Genomic DNA, 23004 nt, shown 5'->3' on the forward strand with positions numbered 1-23004 from the left:
ACCCCAGTAGGATACTATGTCCTTACCTACGCCCATACACTCACCACAGGCGACCCAACTTACACAGCTCCGGCATCGCGGATAACCGCGCGAATTTCTTGTATAACCTTCCATATCCCATAAATCCTTGCTGACAGCATATACAGTCACTCACATGACTTACTCTTCATCTTAAGCCAAGGATATCTACTAACCTGGCTACTCAGAGAGCTATCCTGTTATCTCTTGTGTCGCCATACCGAAGGGATGTTGTATTTGATATATTGATTTATGTTCCACCAGCCCAGTGCTACGACAGCTCACCAATCTAATAGTGATATACACGAGATAAATTGCCACAAGGCTGCATGTCTACGTACCTAAACAGGTACTTAGGCAGATAAGCCGACGCAAGTTCATTACGTGATACCGGTGACTCCTGAAAGCGCCGATAGGGCGATACACGTACGTATACAGATTTGCCTGCTTCGCCGAGATCCGACAAAGGAGAAACATCTTGAATCCTAAGGAGGCTGTGGGGGATCCGTTTCAGTCGTATACGTAACGAGTGCGAGTTGCCGTGTCGCGGAATATACGGAGAGAATATATCTAAGCCACATCATCGGGATCTGCCTGGCCCTAAATACGCTCCATGTCACATTGGGAAATGGTCACACCGAGAAGGTCCTCCAAGCCGTGTGTAGGTCGGTACCTCCAACTTAATTACTTAGAACTTCACGTATATACAGCCTCGCTTATATACCAGAGATCGCCAGCAATATATACCGGATCATATAATTCGTATTAGATAGGTATTTAAGCGATTGCCTAAGAATCACGCTTTTTTCTTATCCATCCTCGGCAATCCAACCCAGAACAAAAAGATGACCGCCAGCAGGGCGAGGATGATGGGTTGCAGTACCTGCACGCCCTTAGCCTGCGCAATCGCACCAACAGCGAAAGGTAGGACGGCAGCGCCACTACCGCCAAACGCCGCCGCGAATCCGATAGCACCGACGTGAAGATGTCGAGGAAGAAGTTTTGACATGGCGACAATAGCAGCTGGAAATAGTGGTCCGATGAAGAAACCCTGAAGTCCAACAGCGACTGCTGATACGTAGAATTGAGGGACGAGCCAGAATAGAAGCTCTAATCCCATTGTTATTGGGAGGTATATCTGTTTTGCGCATCAATTAGTATGGAACGTCCTCGGCTAGAGAATCTAACGCAAGCACGAATGAGAGAAAAACCTACCATAATCGCCAACTTCTCTCCTATCCTCGGCGTTACGAAGCCCAGGAGGACACGTCCAATTGTTAAACCAAGCCAGAAACCAGTAGCTGTCATACCACTAGCGAAAGGTTCTCCTTTTCTTACTTGGATCATGAATTCGACGATCCAACCTCCCAATGCGACTTCGAGACCGACATAGCCAAGCAAAAACAAGGAGCATAGCCAAGTGACGCGAGCAGCAGGCTTCTTGAACAAGGCGTCTTTCAGACTACCTTTCGGAGAGTCAGAGTGTTTCGTTAGAGATTCTCGGTACTCGTGTCCAGTTGCTGTCCAAAAACAAGTGGTTGAAACCATCACCTCAAGGCCAGCCATACCGATCTAATACAGTCAGCCAAACGAACACCATATCAACTTCAATCCATGGAACAACTCACCATGAGGTAATAAAAAGCATACCAGGGCAAGTTGCCCTTGGTGATCATTGTCGTGGCAATAACCGGACTAAGTACAGCGCCAGCACCATAGAGACCATGGAGTAATCCAAGCATCTCGTTTGCGCGGGCCATATTACCAATCCAAGCATTCCAACCAGCATCGCAGACACCGTTGCCGAAACCTGCAAGCATGAACGCGATCACCAAGACCGGGTACGGCGGGTGAACGGCAATAATGATATAAGACGCTAAATGACATCCGGAGCAGAGCATCGCGACGCCCCTCTGGCCCATCTTGATATGGATCATATTGTTCAAGAACGCAGCTGCTGTGTACCCCACGAACGGCGTGAGGAAAATTAGCGAAACAATCAGGTATGTCAGGTTATAATGCGCTTGAATCTGCGTTTAGTGTTAGCTCAACATTTGCTCTATATACATGTCATATGGAGAGGTCGTACATATGGGATAAGAGGCTATTCAATATTCGTCAGCAAAACTTCCCCAACCCGCAATTATGAATACCAAACTTACACCATAAGCAGCATCGTTAGAACCCATGACGATGAATGACCAAAAGCAAGAAGCTACCCGCGGAATATTCTTGCGTGGGTAGTTCCATCGTTGCACAACATCCGATGCAATACTCGGGGGTGGAAGCGGACTTGTATCCTGCTCGGGAGCAACATTCTCTTCGTCTTTGCTACTTGTCCGACGACTTGGCCCACCAATCGGGGTTTCAATCGGTTTCTCTCCTCTAGGATACGGCGATACTAGATAGACCGGCTCCATCTCCACCTCCATGACCGAAGTCGAAGAGCTTCCATTCTGTTGCACACGTGTCGCCATCGTGAAAAGTCGGATCTGCTAACTTATCAAAAGAAATAGACAGAGAGTATCAAGTCTTCACAGCAAATTAAGCTACGTTGCCTCTATTATTTATATACCAACGATGTAGCTCCGGCAGACGGGACCAATCATCAACAGACCGAACACGAGGCGAAGAAGCAGTACCCCGGTTGACTCACGAAAATTGCTACATTAATCGTCCTTAGTCCTAGATGGCAAAGAAGCCAAGCCGGGGAAGCATGTTTAATAGCATTCGGTAGAATATCGGATTACCTCCCCACACATCCTACCAAGGTAGTTTGGGAAAGTTTTCTATTCCGTCATTTTTGAGGGTCTCCCGAAAAGGGAATCTCCGCCTTTATCGCTTGGGGTGTTTGTCGCCCCGATGCACACAAGACCGGCATCGGCCGCTCTCGAACGAGCTCCGCAATTCCTTGCGTCTGCTTCTTCGGCCCGTATATCCATTATCTTCTCCTCTTTACGGCGCCTCCCCGGTGTAAAAGGCTTCGGAGCTGCTGGTTGGGATAGCGGTGTGTAAACGGGCTGACTCAAGATAGACGATAGATGCATGATAAATCCTAAGATGATCAAATAGATAATTCGATATGAAAATCAATATCTTTTTAAGTCTTCTGCTTTAAATCCTACTCTTCGCCTCCCTAGATAAGTCTAATGATCCTCTCTGCGCCCATCGATCATAGTTGACTTGCCAAATACACATACACAAAAGATCTTCACTACCAACCTCCTTCTCACGTGTAAGCTTATTACTCCTTCCCAGTTCCTTTATCATGCATACCAACTTCATGGGACTGTGAGCCATGTGCTTGGGTTGTAATCCGTCCCGAAACATGGATCATGAAACGTCTGACACCTTTCCATTGGATCTTCAATAAATGGCAAGATGCCATAACTTTCGAAAACACCAGCTACGAGCCTCTAATGCTAGAAAGCACCACTCCCAAGTACTCACAATGGAGAATTGGGGTGTAACATCTCGAACTAATTTCGGCCCGGCCCGTCTATTTCCGTGGCCTGCCATACACCAACTGACAACAATCTGTGCCACGGCCCTACGTAACACTTAGACATCTTGGAACATCTTAATCATTGGGGTCTGACCCTGTACTAGCTACTCTGATTCATAAGGTATTACCGCGAAGTCAAACAATTAGAATAATAATATTGAATTTGAGTTTCTTTAAAGCTATATTACCAGCCATCGAAGCTAGTAGCTATGAACGCTGTTCAAGAAGTAATTCCTTCTAAATAGGTAGGTATCTGTTATGCATGGTCCAATGCCATCCTTCCAAAGAGCCCTCTCCATTGACTTCTTTCAAACGCCGTATGAAGTTCGTTCAAGTCCAAACCTCCAAGTTTCCAAGAATCCTAGTTTGCAAACTAGATTCAATGCTTTTTTTCGACCAAAATGCGACCCTTTTTTCCCTTCCAATCCGATACGCTAAATGTGTTTCCCTTTCCATAACTCCGGTCCATGCTAGTAGTATGTAAATATATAATACATGTGTCCATCTTCTTATGCAACAACGAGTCGACGAAACATTACAATCTCGAAGCTTCCTATGAGAAGCACAACAGGCAGTCCTACCGCCCTTGCAGCTTCCGAAACCAATTTGCCATACTCTTCCACTTCTGATGCTTTGCCTTTCGGTCTTGAGAACCTTCTTGGCCTTTTTGCGGCGTAGTTTGGAAATAGTCGCGCTGAATATCAGGGCTTTCCTCAAGTTCGGAACTGTCAAATTTGAGCGGTGTGCGGTCGACTGTATAATACGCCGAGACAGCCCGCCGGTTCATGGATAAAGGCGGCGGGGCTAAGGATGAGGTATTTCTTGCTGTAGAAGCCTCGGGCTGAGGTGTTTTTGGCGGTGAATCTAGCATGGCCGCTAATGAGTTGTCTATGCTTCGATTCGCTATGGTAGCTCCCCAGTCTCCACTAAAAGCTCGCTTGTTCTTCTTCAGCACTCGTTCAGGGCTGTCACTTGGTTGATCCAGCGGCTTCGTCTCTCTTGCATTGCGCCCTAGTATGAACGAGGACCCGGTAGACGTCGCTCTTCTAGGCGTCGTAGCTGGTACCCCTTGGTCATTCATCCGCAAAGCGCCTGAGAACTTCCTTCGTCCTCGGCCCTCGGGACTTCCAGACTTTGTTTCTATATTGGAGTTGACACTTAGTGACCTACTACGACCCACTGTGTTATCCGTTGTGGTGGTAGGTAGACAACCCAGTGGGCCAAAATCGGCTGCCTTGGAATTTGGAGACCAACCGTGGCGAAGTATCACCCAAACAGCCGAGATGGTAATGAAAGTCCTTTGCCAATCCTCGACTGGTTGGGTTGTTCGCTCGAAGGGATTCTCTTCGCTGACAAGGGATGCAGCTGGGGATGCCATCGGTGAAGTTGGAGGATAACGGCTAGCGGATTGGGAAACAGTAGTATAGGTATCGAGGATATCGAGGGACGAATTTGTCAGCGTAGCCATGATGGGATGACGCCGACAGTTCGGATCGATGATGCTAAAGGTAAATTTGCAGTCAGCGGCTGCTGGAGGCGCTGGAGACGTAGATCCAGCTGGCGTCGGCGAGACCGGCAATGATTTAGTTGCGACTTGTTTGCGAACCCATCGGGCTGTAGTAGTATTTCCTTTGGGGTCAACGGTGACAAATTCGTAAGAACAGGTATTGACGCCATTGGAGCGTGGTGTAGCGATCCATACTGTACCATCCGCTAACACGATTTCGGCTTTATCTTCTGTCCTCGCGGGACTCAATATAGCTAAGAGCTCGCGAGATTTGATGTCGTCCGCGTCGCCATCGTCACTTTCCGACCCGGAAGATTGCGCCGCATAATCTTCGCTCTTGACTAACATTACATCTTGGATATTCAACTCACGCTTTATGCGAGCAATCCGGGGGAACCGTTTCAGCAAGGGCGCAATCAAAGATCCAGCTATGGCGGAGGAAGGGTATACGTCAATAGCGGGTCGCGGGCGCCTATTAGCTGACAAGAGTTGCATTTGGAGGAGTAGCATAGGACGAATAGGAATTAGACGTTGCTTGCTGCGGAACTTCGGAGGTGGATGAGCAAGAATAAATGTTGTACTTTTTCGAGGAACCCTCCGACGAGTCTGACGGACCGAAGACGAGACCCGGCTTGCGTCGCTATCGGAAGCAATCGAGCCTTCGTCTTCGCTCATTGCTTCTGGCTTGGCTGGTGGCGTACTGTAACATTCGGGCTCTTGGAATCTCACAACTGCGTCTGAAAACTTAGGAGTATTCTGTGCCGAGAAGGTGGCTCGCCGTAAAGCCGTAGGATTAGGTACATCAGAGGTAGAATCGGTGCTGGTACGATAAGATGATGTTCGACTTATAGGTGTAGCGAAAGCAGATCGTAGGATGGTATTGCGTCGATGACCTGGTTGAGAAGTAGGGCGATTGGAATATTCATGGCCGTGCAGGCTCGCTCCCGAATGCAGGAACATTATGAAGAACCAGCCATTCACGTTGTACTCGATTTACACGGCTGTGGCTGTTGCTGCTGCTACTGCTGTTGGTGGCTTATTTTTTTCATAAAAAAGACCTCGGGAGGAGATTTGGCAGTGTCGAGGGATGAGTAAGAAGTCCTGATGGTAGATCAATCCCAAATGCAGTCATAACCGTCCTTTTCAGTCTTTCTTTCCAATCCTTTGGCCCCCGAGGTCGTCTTATCGTTGCAGCGAGTCAGGTAAGCCCGATATACCAAACTTGGTTGTAAACTCTCGAAACGTTTAGAGAATTGTCCAGATCGAGTTCGCGTTTCGATCAGGATCGGGAACCAAGTAACAGAGGAACCAGAGATAGAAGAGGACTACACTAGACTATATCGCATGGAGTATGTGGTATCGACAACTCGAGGGGCAGGTTTACTTGGGAGGAGGTTTAAGAGGTGGTAGACTAAGTGGAGAGCTGAAGATGACCAGGATGACTGGAATAAACTGGGCTGCTTTAGGTGCTGGGATGAGTTGAGTTGACAGGCTGAACCGCTTGGCTCGCCTAGAAAACGCGTAAGGGGCACAGGACCAGGGGGGCTTTATTAATAGGGGCGCTTCAAGAGCTTCGGGCGGAAAGGGAGCGTTAGCGTTAGTGGATCTTGATCTCCGCCAGCCATGTGCGTGCCCCGTCGGCGGTGGTAAGTTCCACAGCCTCAGCTCGTTGCTTGTTGCTCGGATCGAGGTCCAGGTTTTTTTCGGTTTCCAGTTTCTGGTCTCCAGTCTTCAGTCTCGCAAGGACCCGCAGAGACGTTTTTAAGCACGTTTGAAGGGTGTGTTGGTGTCGTAGCCAGGTAGCAGGATTGAATAAAATAATATAATAGGATGTATTATCAAATCAAAGTCGAGTCTGGATCATTCTCTCTCTCTCGTCCGTTATTATGTAACAGCCCACTAACTGGGCTCGCCCGACTCATGAAACCGAGGAATGGAAAATAAAAAGAGGGGTGAAATTCGTCAAGGTTGGTCTGATTAGATTATAAGGTTACAAAAAAGAAACAAGATCAGGCAGTTCACGTAAGTTACGTAGCTAAGCTACTCATGTAAGTGGTTGGAGTTGAAAATGAGAAGATGCAGGATGGGTAGCATTCGAGGGTTACCCTCTCTCCATTAAGTATTATTGATATATAATATATGCAATTCGTTCTACGGTAATAATAAGAATGTTGGAATGGGAATGGATAGATGGACAAGGTACATGGGAATGAACAATAGGAGTAGGAATAAAAAGAGCGAATGCGAAAAGTATCCGAGACCGACAGAATGGGAAATGCAGATGATGGTGTAGATTGAGTGTGGTGCAATGCAGTGGATGGTAGAAAAAAAAAGGTTGGTAAGTACCTTAGGACCTTTAGGACCTTAGGCAGCTAGAAAAAAAGAGACGAAACGATCTAATTGGGACAGCCAGCATTAAACCAGATGGACCCAAATGGGTCGGAACCTGGTTGGCCGGCAGTTAGTTATGCATGTGGTGGATAATGCACAGCTATACATACCTAGGTAGTGGGTTAACAGCCTAGGTACGGGCGCGACGGCCCCATAAGGCCACTGAAAACGCATCAAATCGAGCCCTAAAACATTAAAACATTTCAACTTATTTTCTCATTTTTCCAGGCTTCTATATTCTTTCTGTTGCGGTTGGTCCGGAGCCTTTTCTACCCTGCCATTCCTATTGGTTTACTTCACCACCTATACTACCTAACCGGTCTCGACTTAAGAGGGCCGATCACACCGACACGGTATCATTCTGTCACCCGAACCCGCCATCGCACATATCGGCTTCTTGAAAATGCCAAGTCGAGAAGAGAGTTCCATGTCTTGTCATCTCGTCATTTGGCATGTGCCGGCGTATTTCCACTCGTCAGATATATTATTTCCAAGCCTATGTCTTCGGCAGCAAGATATAGTTGCAGGTTTAATATAGATAATAAACTCGAGATGGATTTCTATTATTTACGTGCGTTATTCATCTTAAAAATACGTATTATATAATTTGTATTCCTTCGAATTCGATAGCTGAGCATAGACGTATTACCTAACCCAACCCTTTCTTGACTGAAGAAAGCAAAAGTCAATAATAGCCAAGACCTACGGACCGGGCCTAACGCACACCCATCCATCCATTTCGTTTTCGTATTCGTCGTATTCTATTTGGGGGCCGATATCTAAGTATCTAGGTAGGTATCAATCCAACATGTCGGTGAAGATACAAGAACCGTAGGAGTCTGATGATCATGGAGCCATGTGCTTTTAGCAAGTCAACTAAGAAGTCAGACTATTTTCCTTAGAATGCTCTTTTTACCTAGGTAGGATAAGAGGCATATAATGCAGTATCTACATTCGATCCGATCCCGAGAGAGAATTCATAAATGGCATCTATTTCAAGGTGCTCTGTGGTAATATTGATCACGCTTATCCAGAATTAATGGCTGAAAGAATTGGAAGTCGAGTATTCCGGGTTCATGTACCACCACACGATTATTGATCGCACTATTACATTCCCTGTTAGATGATGAGAGGAGGATGGATTATCCTCGTGGCTTTCTCAGATTCAGTACCATCATTGCCGGTTAGCCGCTGAGGCGGACGGACAAATTCTGTCAATGCAGTAGGTATCCAAGTACTGCGTAAGACAATGACGACATGCCGCAAATTCCGTCCATACCTATATCTACTTGAGTACATTTTACATCTAACAGCTCAACTTTATTTAATTACTACTCTCGAGTTAACGAGTCAAACAATAATTACGGTGACGTGTAAATCTGACTTATTCTGGAACCTAAACGTGCCTCCTTTCCTAAATAGGATGAAGGAAAGGAGACGAAACGAGAAGAGAAGAGAACAAGCATGTTAAAGTAGTGGTAGTTATGGTTAAAGTAGGTAATAGATATCAGATGAATAGAGAATAATAACCACAAGACCTGCAATACATACCATACGGATCACGCATAGAATACATCCTACAATTCGACAATGAACGTGGGGAAAGGACATAGCCCAGTAAATCTTGCATAAAATCAGCCTCGATTTGCGGGAAATGAAAGATGCAAAGTCTGTCACGTCATAATAATAATCAATAATCATGGGGTCGTGGTCGCTAATCGTCTCACCGTCAGCAGATGATGGTTCCTTTTTCTTTTTCTTTTCTTTGAATCTTCAATCTCCGGCGCATTCCTACCGGTGGCTGTGTTTTTTTAATCTTGGGAACCCTGCTTACTCAGTGAAAGTACAATACCTAGGTACATCCGTGCCCTTTCCGTATCTTATCTCTGATAATGATAAGCCACTTTCACCCAAAAAGGGGATATTTTAATGTGGCGCGAGCTCTGTGGCATGGATGGTCCACTTTTTCCCAAACTTTCCTTTGGGCCCACTCGTTTTACGTGTACATCCAATTATTCACAAGGACTCAACATGGAAACAACATCAATGCATTCACTTCAGTCCTCATTTTTCTAGTCATGGCCCTGCTTGACTCTAAAAGACCAATTCGGTCATTATTTAGCACATTCATCACGTGGAAAGCCTTACTGCTAGTCATTGCCATTGGAAGTGGGATAGGCCCAGCTTATGACACCTCAAGCACTCTCCTATCCCCTGAAATAGCTTCATCAAACGAATCTACTTTTGATTTAGGTACCAAATTGACACGATGGGATTCTATATATTTCATACAAGCCTCTCGTAGAGGCTATCTGTTTGAACAGGAGTATGCTTTCGGTAGCGGATTGCCGACCGTCATCTCCTTTCTTACCCAAGGTAACTTGACCCTATCCTCCCTACTATTTGCAGTGCACTCGTGCTAACAATAATAGTATTGACTAGCTTAGGTGTCTCAATTCATGGCTCTCTCGAACCACTTGTTGGAGTATTTGTAGCTCATACATCACATCTGCTCTCAGTACTTATCTTGTACAAGCTCGGACTTGTTGTTTGGAAGGATCAGAGGCTATCATTCATCGCGGCATCTCTACACATACTATCTCCAGCTGGCATTTTCTTGTCGGCTCCATATAACGAGAGCTCGTTCGCTCTATTATCATTTACCGGTTATCTCTTTCTTGCAAAGGGATTGCTCGGTTCAAAACAGACGTTCGGACATGATGTGAGTTTGGTTGCTTCGGGCATGTGGTTTGGGTTCGCGACGACATTTCGTAGTAATGGTCTATTTAATGGGATCCCGTTTGCTGTTGCCTTAGCCTACGAACTCACCAGAGCTCCTACTCTCTCTAGCATACGACGACGATGCGCTCTAATTGCTGGTGGTCTAGCAATTGCTATCGGCTTTGTGCTACCACAGCTAGTTGCCTACCAAACGTTTTGTTCTGCCCCTTCCAGGTCTGAATTAAGACCTTGGTGTACAAGCAGTGTTCCTCTTATTTATTCGTTTGTTCAAGAGCGTTACTGGTTAGTGAAGGTGCCTTTTGTGTTGAACACGCTAACCCCAGGGGCAGGAATGTTGGTTTTCTTCGTTACTGGACCCCGCCGAATATACCACTCTTCCTTCTTGCTACACCGATGCTCTACCTCCTTCTCAAATCCGGTCTAGGATTTCTGAAGGAGCCACTGAGCCTTGCTGTCAAAAAAACCATACCAGCCAATCCATCCTATTTGACATTATTGGTCCAGTCTATGGCCTTGTCGCAACTCATCTTGGCTGTTCTAGCTATCACAAACTATCATATTCAAATCATAACAAGAATCTCGTCAGGTTATCCACTTTGGTACTGGTGGCTAGCAGGACTTATGACTGATAAGAGTACGTCGAAGTTTGGTAGTAATATCGTAAGATACATGGTCATGTACGCTACTATCCAAGGAGTATTGTTTGCTTCTTTTCTTCCACCAGCTTAACACTTTTCTTCCAATACGAACATCTTGTGGGGAGGCCGACATAGAATTGGATTCCACGATATTATATGGTGAATTACAAGTAGCTCAGCAATGGAGTACACGCGACCCTTTCATATCCTAGGTACAGCGCATACAGAATAGGTTACTACCTAGGTAGCTCAACAAATACACTCACAGTACATAACAGAAAATTGCATTACCTCCTTTTAACAATTAATATGTTTAAAGTGGTAACAGCTTTCTACTCCTCTACCTTAGGTAGGTACACTGTGACTTTCCCACGTTTAACAGAGCAGTTAATTCGTCTACCTGGTTATTTAGGTAAGTGCAGCATCTAGGACGCTAGAAAAAAAATAAAGTTCTCGCTTAATAGGGGGCTCCTGGTAGAGCAGGCGCGTTACTAACGCGCTATTCGACGTGTTTAGGGGGGTGATAGCAGCAGGAAACCACAGTAACGAGATACAGAACGCTATAGCGCTTCCCCTTTTCATCAATGGGTGCCTTCCTTCGGCGTGCTTGCCATGGAAACACGTGGAAAACTTGCGCACTTGCCAAAAATACAACCGTATCCTAGGGTCTTTACTTCTACATACAGTCCGATCCGCCGTAGGGGTGTTCACCTGGCAGCTGCGAAAATAGTCGTAATTCCCCCGATCTCAACCCACAGTACTGTTTCTTTCTACCAATACATCTAGGTCTTCTACAAACGCCCAGGAAATATTACTAGACTTTCCTTTCAACCCACGGATTTCTTTTCATCCCTAGAGGTCTTCCCCCAAACATCCCTTCTACTATTTACTATCTCTTTATCATTACCTTGAGGTACTGACTGAAGAACTTCACGACTTTGCGACCACGCGACCGCGAGACTACACGAATTTCGCAACTTAACGGTACTGAAATTATCACATAGAATTATTATCACAATTACTTTCTAACATTGCTGCCAGGGAACGCGTCTGAGAAGAAGCCAACAAGGCGCTTAACCGTTCACTCCTCATCCTTTATTGAACCCTACCATATTCGCACACCGTTAACCATGGCACACCCCACGGGAAACAACTCTCCCGGCAACGTCCTTGGCCATAATGACAATGCCAATGCCAACACACTTTTACAACCCGACCTGTTGGATTGGCTAACCCTTACTGGATACCATGATGTCCAGTATCGAACAAACAGTCTGAGCGAATACCGCCAAGCAAAGCTGCAGGAAGAGGCGGTCGGATTCACTCCTTCGACTCCTCACGTTGCGAATCCAGCAACTCCTCAGCAGGATCGTACTGATCACCTCCCAACCGGTAGCCACGATGCTTCAGGGAACCACGCCGGATTGACAGACGATTTCGGCCCTCCTGTTGTTGGCCGTAGACGTTCCCTTTCGCCCCAGCCTCGTGGTCCTCCTAACCGACACGATTTTCGAAGCCGCGATCGCTTCAAACGCTCTGATTCCGAGGACCGTGGCCGCCCTCGTACTCCCCGAGGACCTCCTACTGGTCCCGGATGTGCCCGCCCTAGAGCGTCTGGACGACCTCACAGCTTCAGTAGAGAGAAGATGGACGATAGTCGCGATCCGCGACTCGAGTTGGCGACTCTTCGCCCGCCTAGGCCTATGGACCTTGGCCCCAAAGGTAGTAAGTCTTAAGCCCCCAAGCTAGAAACCGTGATCCCTCTATCTGAAAGTTTGCTAATACGTTGTGCTATAGAAGTCCGATTCTTTGTAATGCGTTCGTACAGCTGGGACCATGTGTACTCTTCACAGGTGAATATGACTCCTGATTGACAATAACGAACTAGTCCGATTAACAATTCATCAATAGGCGGATGGGCTTTGGGCCACTCAGCCAGAGAAGGTCGGAACTCTCCAGAAGGCGTTCAATGAGGAAGACATGACCGTCGTGCTGTTCTTTGCTATGAACAGATCGCACAGCATACAAGGTTACGTAAGTACTTTTGTCCTATAACTAAAATCTGTCAATAATTTTCTTTTCTTTCGTCCGAAGTCTTTGGGACAGTTAATATTAACATAAGCATCTCTAATTTAGGCTATCATGCGCTCTGGACCATCCCGTGCCATACGAGCCCCCAAGTGGCTTCGAGAAGTCCGGTGGAATATCTCCGACCCGTTCCGCGTTGAGTGGTATAACACAATAACCATTGACAGTGACAAGGTCTCGCACATCATGAACCGTTTTAACAACTTCCTCTCCGTCACACGTTCGCGCAACGGCCAGGAGATCAATGACGGCGCCGGACGAGATATGCTAGAAATCCTTGAAGCTTGCTCACAGGAACAGTATCGCCGCGCAAAGGAGACTGGCACTCTACCGTTGTTTTAAGGGAGTCGCTCGGACGCGGCCTGAATAGTACAGTCGGCGCTTAGGCACTACTCCTTGACATACAACACATGCCTACGGAGGCGGTTTTCAACCTTCCGACTGCGGAGTTCTCGGAGTTTCTTTGTGTTACTCTTCGTTCTTAAAAGCATCTTTACGCATGGATTGTTTGCTTTTTCTGCGCTGGGACGCTTCCCGGCAGCAAATTGAAGAGGATTGAGGATGTTTCCTCCCTCGCATTACGCCATTTCCCTCGTCATCAATCGCCTGTCTCATAAGATCAATCGGCGCTGGACCATACGGAGTGGCACATTGTTGTACGACGTCACGACATTTTCCTTTACGATTTGTGTTTTCTTTTCCTTTCGCATTGCGTTCGCATAGACAATAGACCATCCCCTTAATGGCACTGGATCATACGAGACTGGTTCGTTCTTGGTACTAATAGTACTAACGAGCAGCCACTATCGATGTACCAGAATAGCACATTGAACTCCCCAGAAACGATAGGGATAATAAAGAGGGATGATTCCAAGGAGGATTGCTTTAAGGCCTAGTTAAAGACTCAATTTGCATCATACCTAGTGCCTAGGGCTAAATCAATAAAAGTTCTGTTTTTCTTTACATCGTTCCATTGACTGCCTACGTAATAACGTGCCTGAAGCAACGTGTGTAGATCGCATCGAAAGATGTGCGTCGCTTATGGCGGCTACTAATAGATAGGTCTCGACCGCCTCAGATCTTATGGCCTAAGGACGCTAGCTAGGATAGCCTTGACATCGCGAATTGACGACACTATTAGCTGCTGCCATAATTCATTAAAGAGCAACTATTAAATCATGCGGCGTTGCGCTGGCATTGCTTCTATTGCTGGAATAATACTATTCTAGCTAGAAGCGATAATGTAGTGTACGAATGTATTTTTAGGTAGGGCGTGCACGATCTATCGAGTGCTTGCTTGCCTTGGTTGAACAAACTACCTAGGCAGGTAGCTAGCACAACAGTCTACCTAGTCTAGACCCGAATTTGAAGGCATCACGAGCGCTAATAAGCGAGCAAACATCCATATATACGTAAATCCTTTTCCGTCGGTTACCGGCATCGTTTTCGGAAAAATCGCGACAGTTTTAATCTAACGGTATGGATGCTTCTGAATTCTGTCGTCATATGCGATTTGATAGACAGAGAACATGTGGAAAGTCTCAAAATACCTCGGAGCGGGAAGAGGAGAAAATAATAGCCGAACGGAGTTTTTAATACTCCATAAACTGCTGTGAAATGTCAACTGACTCGGGGTTGTGAGCGTACGAGTCATGTCCAGGGGTTATGTACCTAATTATTTTCTAGTAATTTTTCCCGAGGTCATTCCAATTCCGCACATTTTGCATCTAAATTGGCAAGCGTTGAATATAATCGTTAGAATCCCACGCCAGTAAGGTTCTTCTGGAAGAACGGAATGTTTTTGCATCGTGTCCTGATCCATGACGCACATGGCGGGTAATAAACAAGGAGATGGGCAGTAAATTCAGACGCCATCATCGGACGCCGGTAAGTTCGGGTGGTCGCCGCGGGCCACGCTACACACGGGCTAAGGCTCGCTCGTTCGTTTGCATGAGATCGATTTAATTGATCATGCCGATAATTTAGAAAAAAAAAAAAAGTTCCTCGGACGGGTCTTTGCTGCTGGATCCCGTCGGTTCCTTACAGCTAGTTATGTTACGCATCTATTTTTTTCTGTGATGGTATTATTCTTCCGTGATTCATACCTAATTCTACGGTTTGACATAGGTTTGTGCGACAGGTATCTAATCTATGTGTGAGTATGTTGTGTTACCTACCTATCGCGTGGCTTCAGACTGTGCCGAGACATTCTGCAACGACTTAAGTATCTTGGTGTGTCCTTAGGCATATATTGTACCTGGGTGTATACCTAGGTATATATGATGAGTTGTCTATATATGTGGGCAACCGGTAGTAAATCTGTAACTCAATTGTCTTGGTAGAAATGTGAGGGACCGTGAGACGAAAATGGGGATGCCATGTGCGCAGCTCCTTGCAGATAGACGACTTTAGCAGAGATTAAGTTGCATCCTAAGGGTCCAAGACTTTGGTTCTATGGACTAGAATATTAGGTCTTGCATAATTCCAATTATGGATTATGGACTATGGATTGATATTTTTTTTTTCTCTCGTTGTGCCCACCGGAAATAACCATGTGTGCCATGTGAATTGCTGTGGAGGCGCCAGTATGCCACTATTTGTGATAAGATGTGCTTTATGGACGTTCGCTCGTCGATCTATTGGTGAATAATCAGCCGTTGGTGTAAGGTCGATCTGTTTTATTTTTTCGTGACCAGTCTTTTTTAGGCGTTAGATACTACTTAGTTAGAGCGGTGACGATTGATTGTCTGAGACAGGGAGTTGAGGCTGATGAGGCTGGGGCTGCTGAAAGATCTACATCGTATGCCATGCCATCGTAGGGAGCGCACGTACTATGTATGCACTTTGACATTTCAAGGGATGGGGTGAGAAAAACCACGCGGGTTGCTGCTGGAGCTGGGCTGGAGATAGATGCTGGGCTGCGCACGGAAGAGCGAGCGGTACGAGCTATTGGATCTCTTATTGCTTTTTTTTTGTGCTTGGATATCATTCTTTTCGACACCATTGAACCTGACTCCCCATGAACCTTGCCCGTTTGTTCAATTTAGCGGTAAACACCCGTATTTTAATCAAAATTTATTGGCTGTCAGATCCTTGATTGCCTAGGAGGTCAAGTCTTTACGTTACTACAGTGTTAAGATGAGTTTGTTTAAGCAGCCCCCGGAGCAACAATCCTTGAATCATCCACCGGAAGGGCATTGGTACCATGTTGGTTTGATGGTTTGATATTCCTGATTTTTTTTCTGTCAATTTTTTTGCTTCTCGATCGTCGCAAGATGTTTACTTACTACGCATACTTGGTATAACGTTACATTATACCATACAACACAATATATCATAATATTTCCGTACCTTACATACACAAATACAGATCTCCCTTTCTTGACTAACCTATATAAGTCTAGATAACACGAGGCGATGCGATGCAAGAAGAAATCTGTTACAGGGGCGAATTCAGGGGTCTTCCCCCATCCCCTCTTTCGTAAACTCGTCGGTGGCTTGCAAGCCCATGCGACGACGGTGGCTTGGGTGGGTCGACCGGCATGACGGCTCATTTGAATTTCTGCAATCTATCTGCAGGTCACCTAAAGCTGCTTTTGGTTTGGTCCCTATATGGTGCCTGTAAGGTGCCTGGCCTGTCAAATATCGTGCCATCATGTCGGTGGTTTGAGTGGATGCCAAGTGGGTGCAAGTGGGTAGGGAATACGTTCCGGCCGCCCATTCTAACCACCTAGATTTTACCCAATACGGCATCACCTTGAACATAAGCCTGTAATACGTACGGCATTAATGATTCGGGAGGAATGAGGATACGTACATACATATGTATGTATATGCATGTCAACTTTGGTACTTGCGCATCCCGCTCGCATATGCAGATGTGCAAGAGATGTGCCAATAAATTGTATTTCGGTACGAATTGCCTACTGTATGGGGAGGTACATCGTCTTGGGTTCTCCAATTTTAATATCCAAGGAGAAAAAAAAAAGAGTCCGTGTCGTGGGAAGGGCCATAGATCCAGTCCCTTTTTGTTCTTGTTTATTCCCCCCTCCCTTTTGACATTCTGTCTTTTTTAACATCACGTATGGGGTTGCGCCTACGAAGTTGATGTTGAGATCGGACGAGGGTCTCTGAAGAAGTTCGGGGAGCAGAAGAGCCGGGCGAGAAAGAAAAAAAAAAAAGCCAATTGTTACTATCCTACGTTCCCAACTCTTGGGGTGTTTTTTATGCGGGACAACCATCGAAGCTGTTTGCCGAGCATACGAACCAGGTCGTGGTCTTCTTTTTCTTCGCCAACCCGGTAATTGACTTGTTAACTCTACATTTCGGCGGCAACTCGAGTTAGCTGTATTGCTGAGACGTGCAATGCTGAGTACGATTGGAATTTCTATTCGTAGGTTATGAGAGGAGGGAGGTTCCATTTTGAGATGCCGACTGAAGCTCACTTGAATTAACTCCCTGATCGCCTACCGATACTGCGATTGTTCGACAATTGGCCCGAAATCCGGTCCCTTAGTTTCAGCTCCGAGGCTGCAGCTCAGCTATAGCGCAACGTATCTCGGTATCTGGAATTGCAGTTTACGGAACGGGATTGTCCACTTGGAGGCGTTACCGTTGGGAGGACAAAACGCGGGGATTGAAGAATTACTTGGAGCTCGACACATGATTTCTTATCTTGCCGTATTGAGAGGTCCGGTTTGGTTGGCATTCATAGGCACGAACGACGAAGCACAATTCGACTATCGGACATCGCAGGTCCCATCATTTAACCCTATTGGTTAATATATCGATTATTATCACGAGGATGGGGCACAAATCCAAGTTCACGTTTCCCATGCCGGGACGCTCCTCGAAGCAACCACCTACCGTAACGGTCTCGAATCCACTCTCGAAAGCGGATAAAATCTTGGGAACTGGTGGGATGAGTCTTGGCTCACCTACTGCTCCTAGGGATGGTGGTCGATCATGGGAAACGGGCTCGACCGGCGGCATTAGTATATCGATATCTGAGAGTAGCGCGAGTCAATCCAGCGTATTAGAGGGGGATGAAGATGGATTCGCCGGAACAACTTATGGGAGGGCCTTATGGGAAGAGGAATCGGAGGCTCTGCCGCGACGGTTGCGTAGTGCGAATGGGCCTTCTAGTAAGAAGGGTTTGAAGACAAAGAGGTCGGCGGTTACCCTTGGTACCCGCAGTCGGGACAATATGACGGATGAATCGCTTTCTCGCCGGCCTCAATCTAGTTCCACCGTCTATTCGCATTATGAGTCAACCAAAGTACCACTCTCTATATCTCAGCAGACCTCCAATTCGGCAATGGCAAAAGGACTACCGTCTAAAGCTAGCACGTTACTGGACATAGATGGAGCACTTTATGGTCCCGTGCAGCAGCAAAAGAAGAAGCCTTCCAAGTTAGATTTTTCGAAGCTAAGGCTGAGGTCTCGCAAGGATCATCACGCTTCTGATTCTAACAAAGTTGGGCCTGTTTTAGGAAACAATTATGTGATGAGGTCGCCGTCGGTTATGTCGCATATGTCACATACCTTGGCCTCGCCTACGAGTCCCGAACAAACTCCAAGACCGAGACCGGATATGAAACTCCAACCTCAACCACCCCCCAGAATAAGTGGAAGGCCAGGTCGCTTAAAAGGGACACATGATGCGAATACGCTACACCAACTTTACGACCATTATGAACAAATGTCTTTTCGTCATGGTACAGATTTGGTAGAGGAAGATGAAGAAGATTGTGATGACGTGATACGGAAGAGGGAATTGTTGGAGCAGCCACAATTACTGCCTCGGACTTATGAACCCGCTGCTTCCGACATGTCTCGTGAGGACATGATTACACCTTTGCCGAATTCTATTCATAGAGATCTAAACTCTCGGTGGAATCATAGCCGAAATACTTCACAAGCGAGCAAAGTTACAGCGACAAGAACAGGGACACCAAATACTCTACAGATACGTCCGACATCAAGAAGCGATTATCCAGCGAGTGTATCGAGTCGACATACGCGGACTTCAAAAGCTACACCGTCCATAATGAGTACTCTAGATTCTGACCGACAGCAGCAAAGTGTGTTGTCTCTTACGGACTCCGACTCCGACGAAGAAGGGACCACATACTCGAGACCAGGTTCATCTTTGCCGTCGTACGAAAATAGTTTTCGCGATGATCTTAGCGTGTCGTCCAGCCAAAGGCAACCCGAATTATCGTCACGATTATCTATTAGTAGTCATTCTACCAGCGTCAAGGGCGCATCGTACGCGCAACTCAATGACTACCTCACCATTCCTCATGCCTCTCCAAAAGCGAAAACTAGCCGATCACCATCATCCGGTACTCTCCAATCAACTAGTTCTTCTATAAGTACTGCGACTCGAATTTCGATACCTTGTCAACAAGATCTTCGTGGGTCGGTTTCTACTACGGGTTCGGTATTATCTCCCGCTTATAGTAATCGCACAAGCTACGGTGTGCAGGAGGCGAGGGCTGTCGCTTTAACGCCTTTTGCTTCTACAGCCGCAGCTGCATCTGCAACGTCAGTCGACCGAATGCTACAAAATATGAACCATATACCCCCACAACAAATACGACAGCGCGCATCGCAAACTTCTCATACGTCAGATCAACCGACACCACCATTATCGCCTAGCAGCGTGGAATTTTATAAGAAGTCTCCAGAACCAACACGGCAAGAGCCGCCGCCGCCATGCAAATCCAGCGAGTCTCACAATGCGCGATTGATGGCTGTGACGAAGCAAGAAGAAATGCTTCTGGCTGCTTTGCGTAAGAAGCGGGCTAGAATGCGGGAGAATATTCTCGCCGAGATTGAAGAGGACAGGGGTAGTCGAGAGAGTGATGCCATTGCCGAAGATCTAGAGAAGCTAGCGTCAGCAAATTTGAAGGACGCAGAAAGACAGGCGGCCAAGGAGGTGAAGGAGGCCAGAGAAGCGTACGCTAGGTCTAAGCAGCAAAATCAACCAAATCATTACCCGAGGAGATCATCTTCCCTTGCAGGACGAAACCAGAGATCCGTAAGCGGACACAGTCGAACACGCGATCGTTCGAACGGGCCGCGCGGTATGGATGGTCCCCCTCAGACGAGTCATAGTGAACCGACCGAGAAAGCCCATCACAAGACGAGAATTTCCTCCGAACACGAGTCCCGACGAACCGGTAAAACCCGCCACGAACGGGTGCTGCTTTACCTAGACCGACCGATTGATAGTATCGACGTGATCGACCAGGCAGAGCCAAGCCCCGACCTGAGCGAGTTCATGGAGGACGATCTAGATTTCCCAATGCACGGCCGTCAAAGTCGCACTCGATCTAAGCTCGGTGGTTCCCAACCCACTTTCTATAATCGGGAATCAACCGGGCGACCGCGCCCCGACTCGAGCCCTATCAGCCCGAAGAGCAGTCCTGTGAAGATCATGCCTAATATCGAACCCGAGGTTAACGAGGACATTGACGCTGACGACTTCGACTTCGATGCCTTCCCCGAACCTGCGAACAGCAGACGCAAATTACCTGCTCTGAAGCCGGTTCCAGAGGTGGAGGTTCCTAGGCCAGATAGCCCTATTTCTCCAGCGGACGGATTCTTGGCGCCGTCTACTCTCGGTCATAAGAAGGGGAAGAAGAGCAATGTGAGACTGAGCGCGGTGGGACAAATTAGCTCACCAGTGCCTTGGTGGGGTGATGATGATTGATCTATTGCCAGTTATCGATCACCTACTTGCTGTCAAGGGTCAATCCGATTACTGATACTCACCTCTTCATGGTTTGGCGAGCTGCTCAGAAGTAGAATCCACATTTTTACTATGTTTTCAAGATACATGCATGCATACTCCGTTATTTAGCGATTGATTTTTCATGATTTCCCGACCAGCGAGTCCAAATAGGAGTCAATACAGGGTCGAATATTTATAAACCGGGAGTTCAGCATCACTGCTTACGACTTAATTACATCTACCTACCATCTACCTACTCATTATTATCTCATTTATCTTTGTTTAAAAGAGAAGAGCTTCGGAATGTGTAATGTTATTGAGAGGGAACGGTTGGGGCTCTGTCTATCTACTTTTTCACTGTTTATCTCAACAAATACACGGTCGGATGTAGAAAAGAAAATGGCCATGCGGATTGGGATTTGGGATTGGATTGGAACTATCTACCTCCTATTTCAGGTTTATCTCATAAAGTAAGGGAGAGACAAAAACATTCTGTTGGATTTTCTGTATGCATGCTTGCTTTGCGTGCATTTTATGTACTACATTATGTACCGAAGGAAGTAGCTCCGTGTAATATTAGGAAACAAGAGCATCGAAAGGATTACGTACGATGGATGCTTTTCGGGGAGGTGATACTGATATGTAATGCGGTAGAGGCGTATTTTTGCTGCATCGGGCATTTGAGAAGAGCCGTGGGATTTTATTGTGAATCTGCATTTTGCAGGTTATTTCCCCATATAGTTGAAGGATCGAGATAAAAAAATATTAAAAAAATATTAGAAAAAAAAAAGCTGAATTGAAACATTTGGACTTCAATGATGATATATTACTTGGTGGTATTGCGTGTATCGTAGTACATGTATGTACCGATGCAAGTCGAGGTGCCCCTAAAAAACATTGGCTAGTGTGGGGAGCAGTGAGGGGTTATTAGATACAATTAGTGCGAAATTCCTCCCACATACAACTAAATAGCCAGTTTGGCCGAGGTAAGCGATACCAAGTTCTTCTGAAATTGGTTCACGAGCTAACAGACATTACAGTGGTTTAAGGCGGTGGTTTTAAGTCTTCATAAGATCTTGTACACCATTATCGAGAGATGCGCAGGTTCGAACCCTGCAGCTGGCAACATTACTTTTTGTGTTTTTCTAAAGTTTTCTTTTTCTTTTTTGCTTTTCTATTTTTTTTTTTTTTTTTTTACCAAGTTGCGCCGTCGATATTTCTTCATCAGTTTCTCTGTACTTTACCCGTATACAGACATACACTCTTCAGTTCCGAACTCGATTCTCTACTTAAATTTACTCACCGCCGATTGGTAACCACACTGTATGCTCTGTTTACCACGTTGAAGGCATTGATTGGCATCGATCTTAACGATGTAGACCACCAAAAAAAGTGACGATCCAACCCCGCGATCTTCATTCAGCCAACAAATTCAGGACTGCCCGTAAATCAAGGAAAATTCAACCTTCTCTGCTGCCAAGAGGATAGTCTAGGAAGATGACTTGCAGTAGGTCACTGTAGGAATGCACTAGACGTTCCTACTATATGTTCTGCATATTTAGATTTTGGCTATACCTAGAAGGAGATGAAGATGGCGATGGCCTTGTGATATTCTCCTCGTTGGTGAGTTTACATTTGCTGTTTTAGCGCTGTCATAATGCTCACGAGGAGGCTTGCTAGTCAATGGTAATCTGAAGGCTCGAACCCGTTGAGGCTAAAGTCAACACTTTCGCAAGGATATTAACGACGTTAGTGATGATCGCATGCAGCAGAATCACGGACCAGAGTCACGTACACATCATTTACTGAATTTTGATGGAAGCGAAGATAGGATGTCCATGACGCTCTCGGATACACAAGACCTAGACAAATATCTATACCAATATTGCTACATTTGGAAAGCAAGTACAACTCTATACTACGTATGTGATACTTCAAACAATTCGAAACATGTCTTGTTCGAGGTGATCCGGAGGTGACCCGGAAGATACCAAGAATATTTCACCTTGCTCTTTTCGGACAATTCCCCCACGACAATCAGATCGCTCCGCGGTGATCACGGAAGCCCCAAAAGGGTCAAGGCGTCAATCAACCAACCAACTAGAATACTTCTAGTAATAGATATGTCATTGAAGCCGCCCATATAACCTTAGACACCTTCGTACTGACTTCGTTCTAGGCATTCCCATGCATGACAACTACTACTAGTACATGTGCTGTGTTGCATGCGTAGAACGGAGTTCGGAGAACTTAATCGTTTACCGACTGGTTTGTTGTAAACCTTCTAAGAAGCGAAGCAGTCGATTTCGAATAATCATCGTCGCTGTTTGCTACGGCCTGAGGTGTTCGTACGTACCAGTGTATCTAGAAATTT

General features: G+C 46.2%; 8 protein-coding genes across 8 annotated transcripts; 5 read left to right on the forward strand and 3 right to left on the reverse strand.

Moving 5' to 3' along the window:
* Positions 1 to 382: 382 nt before the first annotated feature.
* F4822DRAFT_443978 (MFS general substrate transporter) lies at positions 383 to 3118 on the reverse strand. Its single transcript, XM_051463165.1, has 5 exons — positions 2181 to 3118; positions 2108 to 2122; positions 1647 to 2048; positions 1234 to 1590; positions 383 to 1156 (listed from the first exon to the last, which is right to left on the reverse strand). Exons 1-5 carry the CDS (start codon positions 2493 to 2495, stop codon positions 815 to 817), a joined length of 1431 nt encoding a protein of 476 aa, XP_051312954.1. The 5' UTR covers positions 2496 to 3118; the 3' UTR covers positions 383 to 814.
* A 936-nt stretch (positions 3119 to 4054) lies between these two features.
* F4822DRAFT_276009 (uncharacterized protein) lies at positions 4055 to 6718 on the reverse strand. The gene has a single exon (XM_051454795.1). The coding sequence runs from the start codon at positions 5988 to 5990 to the stop codon at positions 4101 to 4103; it is 1890 nt and encodes a 629-aa protein (XP_051312955.1). The 5' UTR covers positions 5991 to 6718; the 3' UTR covers positions 4055 to 4100.
* Positions 6719 to 9124: 2406 nt separating this feature from the next.
* On the forward strand, positions 9125 to 11083 carry F4822DRAFT_405689 (glycosyltransferase family 76 protein). Its single transcript, XM_051458324.1, has 3 exons — positions 9125 to 9797; positions 9854 to 10445; positions 10493 to 11083. The coding sequence occupies exons 1-3, from the start codon at positions 9314 to 9316 to the stop codon at positions 10890 to 10892; spliced, it is 1476 nt and encodes a 491-aa protein (XP_051312956.1). The 5' UTR covers positions 9125 to 9313; the 3' UTR covers positions 10893 to 11083.
* A 700-nt stretch (positions 11084 to 11783) lies between these two features.
* Positions 11784 to 13107, forward strand: F4822DRAFT_276144 (uncharacterized protein). Its single transcript, XM_051454798.1, has 3 exons — positions 11784 to 12526; positions 12599 to 12654; positions 12713 to 13107. Exons 1-3 carry the CDS (start codon positions 11932 to 11934, stop codon positions 12854 to 12856), a joined length of 795 nt encoding a protein of 264 aa, XP_051312957.1. The 5' UTR covers positions 11784 to 11931; the 3' UTR covers positions 12857 to 13107.
* F4822DRAFT_276140 (uncharacterized protein) lies at positions 12741 to 13294 on the forward strand. Its single transcript, XM_051454797.1, has one exon. It carries the CDS (start codon positions 12944 to 12946, stop codon positions 13229 to 13231), a length of 288 nt encoding a protein of 95 aa, XP_051312958.1. The 5' UTR covers positions 12741 to 12943; the 3' UTR covers positions 13232 to 13294.
* A 2635-nt stretch (positions 13295 to 15929) lies between these two features.
* Positions 15930 to 16767, reverse strand: F4822DRAFT_405694 (uncharacterized protein). The gene is made up of 2 exons (XM_051458325.1): positions 16294 to 16767; positions 15930 to 16108 (listed from the first exon to the last, which is right to left on the reverse strand). Exon 1 carries the CDS (start codon positions 16652 to 16654, stop codon positions 16343 to 16345), a length of 312 nt encoding a protein of 103 aa, XP_051312959.1. The 5' UTR covers positions 16655 to 16767; the 3' UTR covers positions 15930 to 16108; positions 16294 to 16342.
* Positions 16768 to 17502: 735 nt separating this feature from the next.
* F4822DRAFT_276156 (uncharacterized protein) lies at positions 17503 to 20876 on the forward strand. The gene has a single exon (XM_051454799.1). The coding sequence runs from the start codon at positions 17694 to 17696 to the stop codon at positions 20607 to 20609; it is 2916 nt and encodes a 971-aa protein (XP_051312960.1). The 5' UTR covers positions 17503 to 17693; the 3' UTR covers positions 20610 to 20876.
* Positions 20877 to 21565: 689 nt separating this feature from the next.
* On the forward strand, positions 21566 to 22148 carry F4822DRAFT_276223 (uncharacterized protein). The gene is made up of 2 exons (XM_051454801.1): positions 21566 to 21616; positions 21671 to 22148. Exon 2 carries the CDS (start codon positions 21727 to 21729, stop codon positions 22024 to 22026), a length of 300 nt encoding a protein of 99 aa, XP_051312961.1. The 5' UTR covers positions 21566 to 21616; positions 21671 to 21726; the 3' UTR covers positions 22027 to 22148.
* Positions 22149 to 23004: the final 856 nt, after the last annotated feature.

Source organism: Hypoxylon trugodes, assembly GCF_022578975.1.
Source record: "Hypoxylon trugodes strain CBS 135444 unplaced genomic scaffold F4822scaffold_6, whole genome shotgun sequence".
NCBI classification, from domain to species: Eukaryota; Fungi; Ascomycota; class Sordariomycetes; order Xylariales; family Hypoxylaceae; genus Hypoxylon; species Hypoxylon trugodes.